The 9,941-nt window shown below is 42.3% G+C and overlaps 1 protein-coding gene across 1 annotated transcript; it reads right to left on the reverse strand.

Annotated features, from left to right (window-relative positions):
• Positions 1-402: 402 nt before the first annotated feature.
• On the reverse strand, positions 403-8,773 carry cstf1 (cleavage stimulation factor, 3' pre-RNA, subunit 1). Its single transcript, XM_073468694.1, has 6 exons — positions 8,700-8,773; positions 8,107-8,326; positions 7,742-8,019; positions 7,450-7,647; positions 6,798-7,188; positions 403-1,057 (listed from the first exon to the last, which is right to left on the reverse strand). The coding sequence occupies exons 2-6, from the start codon at positions 8,273-8,275 to the stop codon at positions 798-800; spliced, it is 1,296 nt and encodes a 431-aa protein (XP_073324795.1). The 5' UTR covers positions 8,276-8,326; positions 8,700-8,773; the 3' UTR covers positions 403-797.
• Between the last annotated feature and the right edge of the window lie 1,168 nt (positions 8,774-9,941).

Genomic DNA, 9,941 nt, shown 5'->3' on the forward strand with positions numbered 1-9,941 from the left:
TGACCTTCCAGTCTGAGGGTGCAGCACAATCAGGAAAATCAGGCACTTTGAGAATTTTTCTGTATTCTTTTTTTTTGGTAAGGATGTCACTAAATATAAGGTATTTTAAGATGAGAATGTTTTACCAATAGCAAATTAAGCCAGCATTTGAAATTTGGATTTCCTGTCTTTATGAATGAAGCCACAGACAAAAACAAATACCACAAAAAGTAAGCTCATATCTACAATGACTGTGGTAGTGTGTATGAGTTGTGGTATATCACTGCCAATTTGTGCTCCCTGCAGGTTGCTCACTTTTTGCCGTGACAACTGCGGTCTTAAAATATCTGCAGGATAATGCCATAGCTGTGGTTATGAACTCTGAGGGGGACTTTTCACCGTCAAATTCATAGAAGAGGCATGTTCCTGTAAATTGTTTAATAAAAATCTGAATTACAACAAAGGACATCAAGAAAATATAAAAGTGGAAAAGACTAATTACCTCTGCCGTCACCTACAACACAAAACTGAGAAACTGAGTTACGACTTAAGTTTCAGAGCAGTAAATGAAGTTCACAAAGTGTTATCAAAAACAGAAATAGTGCCCTCATTATTCACTCTTAAGATGGTGTAATGACAACACTTTCTAAAATTCCACTGCAAGGTTTCAAATAAAATAAAAGTGAAGGACACTACAGATCAGGAGAAAGGGGTGAGTTCACTGAGATCATGGAGACAGCATCCAGTGTGGTTCTCTGAGAGCCGATGAGGTGTTGTTGAAGAAGAGGCCGAGTACAAACATGGGGACTGGATGCGTCTCAGTCTGTGGTGGTGCGGCGGTACCAGAAGCGGGCTCTGAAGTCGTCGCTGCAGGTCATGAAGCCGGGATTGGTGGGTGAGTGGACTATGCAGCGGACGATGTTGTTGTGTCCCAGAGATAGCAGGTTTTTCCTCTCGGCTGTGCGCGAGTCCCAGCAGCAGAGGCTGATGGTGCGCTCGTCAGGCAGCAGCACGTAGTCCTCTGTGTGGTTGAACACGCCCTGAGTACGATGCATCTGACGGCCGCTCAGCCCTGCCCCTGCAACATACAGGAAGAACATGTCACTAGGAGGGTTCACTGCACTACTAAGATCAAACATTTTTTTTTATTTACAATTAAAGCTTTTTTGTGAGAAAGGAAAGCTTGACAAGCTTTCCTTTCTCACAAAAATGCAATTTCTTGCAGTTTTTAAGCCATTGACAATGACAATCGTGACAGATTTACAATAAAAATTCTTAGTAGTCTTACAAACAAGGGCTCCTTGACAGTGATAGATAAATAAAATAAATTAATAAAAAAGGGCTTCTCATTTCTTGTGGGGGACCAATGATTTTGTAGGCTGAAATGACAACTGTCTAGAGACAGTTAGCAAATATGAGCAGCTGTAGTTTGCAAGCTAATTAAGCATATGTGAACATTACGTTTGAAAATGCCATCTCCAGCTTAAACGGAAAAACCCACAGCCCCCTGCTTATTTACTGGCAAAATTCTGTTGTTTTTTTGCTGGTTCTACGGCAACTGATCGAACTGCAGATTGTACTGAACCAATTTTTGTAGGCCTGCTTCTATGGACATAACAGTTAATAAATGTTATTTAAGGGTGCTCCCATCAGGATTTTTAGGGCCAATTACTGGAAACAGTATCAGCCAATACCAATCACTGAGAAGAAGGAAATTTCTTCACTTTATTGTCATCTATAGTTGTAAGTTATTAGTGGCATAGTAAAATCATCATTAAAATGGTCTGGAAATAAATAATTATATTTATGTTATATTGATTCAAAGAAATAGATTCAAAACATAATGAAAAGTTATCTCAAAACTGTAAAATACAGAATTAAGAAAAAGTAAATAGGACAGAAAACTTAGGAAAAATTCTGTTTCTCAGTCTTTGTGCCCTGAAGCCAACTACTCCACCACCATTTTTCCATCAGCACTTTTAGCTGAGCCCAGACAAATGCTGGATGGCGATAGACCTGTGCAGTTTTCAATGTTGGCTAACATTACTTTTAAAAGTAACTCATCATGTTACAAAATTTACATTGACATTAAAAGGTAACATGTTACGGTACCGCATTATCTAATGAGAAAAAGAATGCGTTAAAGTGCTTTAGAATTACCAGAAATTACATGCATGTACATGTTCCTGAATTATTGACTCTACCGTCATTTTGTAACCTTCTTTACGGCCCACAATTGGTGACTGCAGCCTAATAATAGGAATGCCAGACACAATACAACATTTACAGCTCTTTATTTTGCTAACAATCTGACAGCGAACTGGGCAGAGGCATACAGTATTAGGCACAGCTGTTTCAATGAAAACAATACAACACTGTGGCTACCCAAACTGGACCTTTGTCAAAACCGCTAAAAGATCCAGAGCAGACAGAGAGAAGAGAAAACGTAACTACATCGTCATTCCCTATGTCGCGGGAACATCTGAGAAACTCAGGTGGGTCAGAATCAGAATTCCTTTATTTGTCCCGCAAATGGGGAAATTCCTTAGTCACAGCAGCCAAAGGACAATATCACACTTAAACAATAATAAAAAGTAAAAAATAAACAATATATTAAGAGATAAGAAATAGAATTAACTCGTATATACATAGTATTTACAATATGAACTTGGTATTTACAATATGACATAGTATTTATAATATGAACAGTGTAAGTATAAACAGTTTGGTATTGTTATTTACAAACAATAAATAATAAATATGGGTATTAAAAATTGTCCAATTAGTGCAAACCAGAAAGTGTGTGGATATGTGTAGAGTTTTGTATTGCACAGTGCACATGTGAGGTCTACTGGGAGCAGTGCTGGTTGTACAGTCTAACAGCAGCAGGAAGGAAGGACCTGCGATACCTCTCCTTCACACACTTGGGGTGTCGATCTTCAATAAACATCATATCCCGGTTCACTTTAAACCTACCAACACACTGAGGCAGAAACTTGTCCATCCTAAGGACAAAACACGCAGGCATAAACACAGTGATGTAGTTGATGCTGTTCAATGCAGCCAGGAATGCACAGATTTGTACATTGGGGAGACAAAACAACCTCTTCATAAACGAATGGCACAACACAGGAGGGCCAACTCCTCAGGTCAAGATGGCGCCATGGACGGCTGCCTCGGTGCTTCGCTCCACAGTACTTTGTTTGTTTTTGTTTATTTGTCACGTAATAAGTTGTCCTTCCCTCATCCAATACACTCGGGAAGAACTTTTGAAGTCTGATCATTCAACTGGTCACACTTTTTCGCCGTTTTCAATCGATCCTGGAATATTTTCGGACCTTTTAGTTGGAGGAGCAGCAGCTCTCTATGGGATGTTCAGGAGACGCAGACGGGGCAAACGAGCCGGCGCAGGATGTGTGTCAGCTCTTCAGGCAACAGAAGACCAGGAAAGCTCCAGGCCCAGACGACATGTCACCCTCCTGTCTGAAGGTCTGTACTGACCAGCTGGCCCCCATCTTCACCCAGATCTTCAACAGATCACTGGAGCTGTGTGAAGTCCCCTCCTGCTTCAAAAGCTCCACAATAATCCCGGTCCCCAAGAAACCGGCAATTTCAGGACTAAATGACTACAGGCCCGTGGCCCTGACGTCTGTGGTCATGAAGTCCTTTGAGAGACTGGTGTTGAGCCACCTGAAGGACATCACAGGCCCCCTGCTGGACCCCCTGCAGTTCGCATGTTGGGCAAACAGGTCAGTGGATGATGCAATCAACATGGGACTGCACTACATCCTGCAACACCTTGCCTCCCCAGGGACATATGCTAGGATCCTGTTTGTGGACTTCAGCTCGGCGTTCAACACCATCATCCCAGACATCCTCCACTCCAAACTCACCCAGCTCACCGTCCCAGCCTCCACCTGTCAGTGGATCACAAACTTCCTGACAGACAGGAGGCAGCAGGTGAGGTTGGGGAAAATCACATCCAGCACCCTGTCAATCAGCACAGGCGCCCCCCAGGGATGTGTGCTCTCCCCACTGCTCTTCTCCCTATATACCAATGACTGCACCTCGAGAGACCCATCTGTCAAACTCCTGAAGTTTGCAGACGACACAACGGTCATCGGCCTCATCCGGGACGGTGACGAGTCTGTTTACAGACGGGAGGTGGAACAGCTGGCCCTCTGGTGTGGTCAGAACAATTTGGAGTTGAACACGCTCAAAACTGTGGAGATGACAGTGGACTTCAGGAGTAGCCCCCCTACACTGCCCCCCATCACCATTTTAAATAACTCCGTGTCTGCTGTGGAAACCTTCAGGTTTCTGGGATCTTCCATCTCCCAGGACCTAAAGTGGACTCCCAACGTAGACTCCATAATCAAAAAGGCCCAGCAGAGGATGTACTTCCTGCGCCAGCTCAGGAAGTTCAACCTGCCCCAGGAGCTGCTGATCCAGTTCTACACAGCAATAGTTCAGTCTGTTCTCTGCACCTCCATCACCGTCTGGTTTGGATCAGCCACCAAACAGGACAGGAAAAGACTGACACGGACTATAAGGACTGCAGAAAAAATCACTGGTGCTAAACTTCCCACCATCCAGGCCCTATACTCATCCAGAGTCAGGAAACGGGCAGGAAACATCTCTGCAGACCCATCACACCCTGGACACAATCTGTTTGAACTTCTCCCCTCCGGCAGGCGCTACAGAACACTGTTCGCCAAAACAACCAGACACAAGAACAGTTTCTTCCCCCAGGCCGTCGCACTGATGAACACTTGATCAGTCACCCAGTGTCAGTAACCCCCCTGACTCCAAAACCATCCACTCACAGTCTTTACATTTACAGAACAAATTGTACTTTATATGTATGTATGTATGTTAGGGCTGTCACTTTTTATTCGAAATTCGAATATTCGTTCGAAGGTGGGGGGGAAAGTTCTTATTCGAATGTAATGACCTGTTCGAAGTCAAAATGTACAGTCTATAAGCGCAACAGACCGTTTGAAGTAGTTCGCCTTGTGATCCAGCAGAGGGCGCTCTAAAAATGGATCGAAAATGGAGGACACTAGCTGTGTGTGCCAGGAACCTCTGTACGCTCTGAACGGGTGTTCTCGTCGGCAGGTAATATTGTAAATAAAAAGAGAGCCGCACTTGATCCCGATCACGTTGATAGACTTGTGTTTTTGGCTAATAATATTAGAAATTAAGCCGGGCCGACGGGCCGTTCGGCTTGCCTATCAGTTCTGTTTTACCTTGTTTGCTACATTTTTAGTTCAAAGCTAGGAGCAATTCTCTCCTGTTGTCTGTGATGTTACATTTTCTATTCAGGAAGGCTTTTTCATCTTAACTCTTATTACTATTTTCTTTATGTTGTGTGTTATGTTTTTAATACTGTAGCACCTGGAGACTTTCAGTTTCACTATGAATGTAAAGTGCGGTCCAACTGTTTTTTAAACTTCTTCTTTATTGAGAGCACGGTAGAACTGACAGATGTAGAAAACGATGTTTTTAGATTTTTCAGAGAACATTTGTTATTCAGATGCGTTAATACAGCTGTTAAAAAAGCATTTAATATTAACATTCGAGTGCTACTAGACGGTGATGTGATGTTAGACGGCCTGTGAAGTTAATAAAATAATGAAAATAATGTCATGTGGTGTTGTGGGGGGGGGGGGAGGGGGTCGGGGCAGAGATTTATTCGAATTCATTCGAATAAATTGCGTGTCATTTCAAATTCGTTCGAACTTGATTTTTTGAAAAAGTGACAGCCCTAATGTATGTATGTATGTATGTATGTATATATATATATATATATATCGTAGTGCGATATAAAAATGTCTACCGTAGGATATAACCCTCTGTTGTTTATATCGTAATTTTAACGTGTAGGCTACTTGTTTAGCACTGTTGCTACACTAACGTTAACGTACACTACAGTTGTGATTTAATACGCTGTGTAAAGCACAACTCAACGTCGGAATGACCGTTGGATATCCAAATTTTGAGTTCAAAACAAGTTCATTGTATGAAGGCGATGAAACTGCAGCAACGCCACTGCTTTGTGGTAGCATTTTTACGTCACCCGCAAGGACTTGTTTATGGCACCGGTCGCCCGGGAGTAAACAGAGGCAAAGCAGCATGGCGGAGACGAGGAGAGCGCAATGTAAGACGAAGCAGAACCCAGTCGCAAGGCCTACTGGCTGTCCTACCCGGTAAAATATCTTTTTTTTACATAAAAGCTTGGAATAGTTTTTTTTTTACAAATTCTTATTTGTTCTGACAGTCCTGCAAAAAGTCACGAATAAAAGGAGAAAGTGCCATTCATTTGCCTTTCATTCACATGGTTATCAAAAATAGTGCTGAGATGTGATTGATTTGAATATACATATATATATATATATATATATATATATATATATATATATATATATAATTCTAAGAAAAAATACTATATCGTGATATATATCGTTAACGGGATATAAAATTAGCTATATCAAGATATAAAATTTTGTCCATATCGCACAGCACTATGGGTATCTATGGCACAAATAATTAATTCAGGATGACTAAAACTCTATTTCAACTGCATGTAACTGATCATTTGTTGGTGTAATAGACAAGTGCAGTGTTTTTTTGGGGGGGTGGGGATGGGAGGATGTGCTTATTGAATGGAATGTGTCTCACTTTGAGCAATGCATCCCTATTTTCCCTTGCATGTAAAATTTACAGTATAAGTTCATTCTAACATACAGTATGTCACTTCTCTTTAATCTAGCTGTATGAACCTGCACTGTGCTTCTAGTAAAACACATCCTCCTTACCTGTGTACTTGACCAACGTTCGACCTGTCGAGATCTCCCACAGTTTGACCACAGAGTCTTTGCCACTGGACAGGATGTACTTGGAGTTCTTGGAGAAGATGGCGGAGCAGACCTCAGCTCCGTCATGGGCCTTCTCAAAGGTGGTCACGCAGCGGTTGGAGACGCCATCCCACAGCTTGATGCTGCCGTCTTTGCTGCAGGTGACATAGCTGTTGGCGGAGGGGTTGTAGCTGACGCCGCTGATGGTGTCTGTGTGCTGGTCCAGCGGGTTGCAGGACACAAAGCACTGGAAGGTGTTGACATCGTAAAGGCGGAGGGTGGGGTGCTGCGTTCCCACCAGGAGGAAGTCACCTGAAGGGTGGAAGGAGATTGAACGGAGCATTTCTGCTTCCTGTAGGGAAACAGATGGAGAGAGGATTATGTCAATGCACAATCCAATTTCTAACAATAACTATGGAAGGTATTGAGGATTGCTTATAAAGAAAAATAGGAAATGTATATATACACATATATATGTACATATACAAGTATATGTGCACGCAGACACACACACACACTACCATCTCAGCCCTGTTTACATTAGCTTAGTCAATTTCTACAAAGCTTGGCATCTCCATTTTCAACAGAATAAATGTCCTTTGCCCAAACCTACCTGTATATATTTAAATGCCCTTTTAGCAGAGGGCTTTGAATAGTCAAAGAGTTTGAGGGTGTAATCTCTTGAGCCAGAAGCTAGAATCTGTTCAGTCGGATGGAAGGCGAGGCAGGTGACTTCGTCTACATGGTCATACAGTGTTCGAATCACAGGGTGATTCTCCATGTTTTGCTGTGCTGTCTCATTCATCATCACCTGACGTATAAAGAAACACCAACAAACAGTAAACATACGCCAACTGGAATGGGTGGAAAACATGCAGTGTACTCTGATCTCAAATCTGCCTCACCTCAATAGGCATGGCACTCTTGGCCAGCATGCGTTCAGTGTCCAGGATCTTGATGGAAGCATCAGCAGAGCCAGTGGCTATCAGCTGGCCATCACGACTGTATGAAGCTACGCGGCATGGGCCCTTATGGGATGTCACATAGCAGGTCTCATACTCTGATGCCTCTGGAGACATGGTCTGGACATCTGCATCAAATTCCAGATCAATACCCACACCAGGCGCCACTGTATCTGAGCGCCCAATGGCATACTGAACTGCGCTGTCATCATTCTCCATCCCTGAAAAAGGTTGCAATTTTACAACTGGGGCCTCATAAATACTCACACACTGCTTAAACATGCAGACATAAAGAAGATGTGTCCTACCGATCTTTGCCAGCTGCATCAGCTGCTCAGACGGAGACACGACACTCTGTGGTTTGACCTCATTAACAAGACTGTTGGCGATGTTGGTGTATCCATCGTAGAGCAGCTGGCTGATGATGAGCTTGTACAGGTGCTGTCGGTCCTTCAGAGTTGGTTTAGGACGATACATGATGGGTCAGGTTGACCAGCAGCGGGCCCTTACCAGTGGCAACTTTTCTGGCTGTAGAAAAAGACACAATAACTGGTGTTCATTTATTTCCGTTTCACAAAACGAGAATGTTATCTCGCGAAGTACTAAGTATGTAAGTAACAGCTAAGTTTTATAACTATATCTCCAATACATTTCAAACAAACTGTTAGCTAGGACTGTATGCCACAACGACTGAATGGAACTTGTGCCTAGCAGTGTTGCTAACAACGTTAGCTTTGTTGCTACAGTTGAGACGGGGCAAAAACAGTCGGTTTGGAACGGATAAAACCACAAACGGACTGGACATCTGAACTATGCAACAGCGGCATTAAGTAATGTTTAAAGACATGAGCTGAATATTATTTTTTAGCTAGAAACTGGAAAAACGTTCAAAATATCTAACCCTCTTTCAACTTGCAATGGCGAAGCAAGACCCAAACGTGCGTTACGCACGGACGTTACGCTGTACGTACTGACGTCTACGTCACAGCCATAACATTTTCTTCTTCCCAAAGGTTTTAATGGCAGCTTGCATCATTGGTGTTGCATTACTGCCATCTTCTGGAGGTAGTTAACTCCGTCAGTGTCCGCGAAGTGGCTTGAAAGATTGCCCTCCTGTCATATTTTTAAAGATACAGATTTGAAATCGTATTTGACTTGATCTGAAAAAACTGAAATTGGCAAAGACTATTAGACTATTTAGAAATGTCTAATTTACTCCTTTTATTTAGCAGACCTATAAATTCTAGATTATGTTTTGTTTGTTGTTGTTTGTTGGTGTCAGCTACAAAACCCTCCCACGTCTTTCCTTTGGCCTGTCAGATCATATTTCTCTGCTTTTTCTGCCTTCATACTCTCCATTGATAAAGAGGGTCAAACCATCAGTAAAAACTGTTGTGTGTGGACAAATGAAGCTACAGCAGCCCTACGGGACCGTTTTGAGTGCACAGACTGGCAAATATTCAGAGACGCTGCCACTCATGATAACAACATCAGTCTTGAGGACCCAGGACAGGAAGGCCTGATCCTCGAGACTGATGTTGTTATCAGTGGGTAATTAAAATTGCACAGAACATCGCTTGTACATAATTACAGAGCATCAGTGACATTGGTGAAGTGAGATGTCTGCACAGAGGATACTAAAAGACAACACCAACCCCAGCCACAGTCTGTTCACCCTGCTGCCATCTGGCAAAAGATACAGTATCTGCTGCTGTACCACCAGACAGCAGCTTCATTCCCAAGATCGTGAGACTCCTGAGCTCATCCATAACACTTATTGCCAACACACATTGCCAAAAAAAAAGTATTATTTTTTATTAATTTACTGTACAGACTGTGGCAGCCTTCAAGGTAAATATCATTTTCATATTCAAAGGTTATAATGAAACATTGATGCAATAGTCCTGGGAAAGAGAGACTGGTAATGGGTGTAGCAAGCTAAGCTGTAATATTGTGAAAAAACTGTAGCTGCATGCAATGACTAAATTCCTCAAGCATAGAAATAGCAAATGAAGTTTTCCATTGTTACAACGATGTCTTTTGTCATTAAAACTATTAAAAAAGTACCTGAAGTTGCATTTACATGGTATGTGAAGGCAACATGCAGTTAAAAACTGTCTTTAACTTTCTTTCTTTACAAACA

Source organism: Pagrus major, chromosome 6, assembly GCF_040436345.1.
Source record: "Pagrus major chromosome 6, Pma_NU_1.0".
Classification (NCBI taxonomy): Eukaryota; Metazoa; Chordata; class Actinopteri; order Spariformes; family Sparidae; genus Pagrus; species Pagrus major.

Coding starts and splice junctions, on each gene's coding strand:
- cstf1 (XM_073468694.1), bottom strand. CDS start 8,275: ATGTATCGTCCTAAACCAACTCTGAAGGACCGACAGCACCTGTACAAG. Junction 8,020..8,106: donor GATGCAGCTGGCAAAGATCG/GTAGGACACATC, acceptor AACCTTTTTCAG/GGATGGAGAATGATGACAGC. Junction 7,189..7,449: donor GGGCATTTAAATATATACAG/GTAGGTTTGGGC, acceptor GTTTCCCTACAG/GAAGCAGAAATGCTCCGTTC.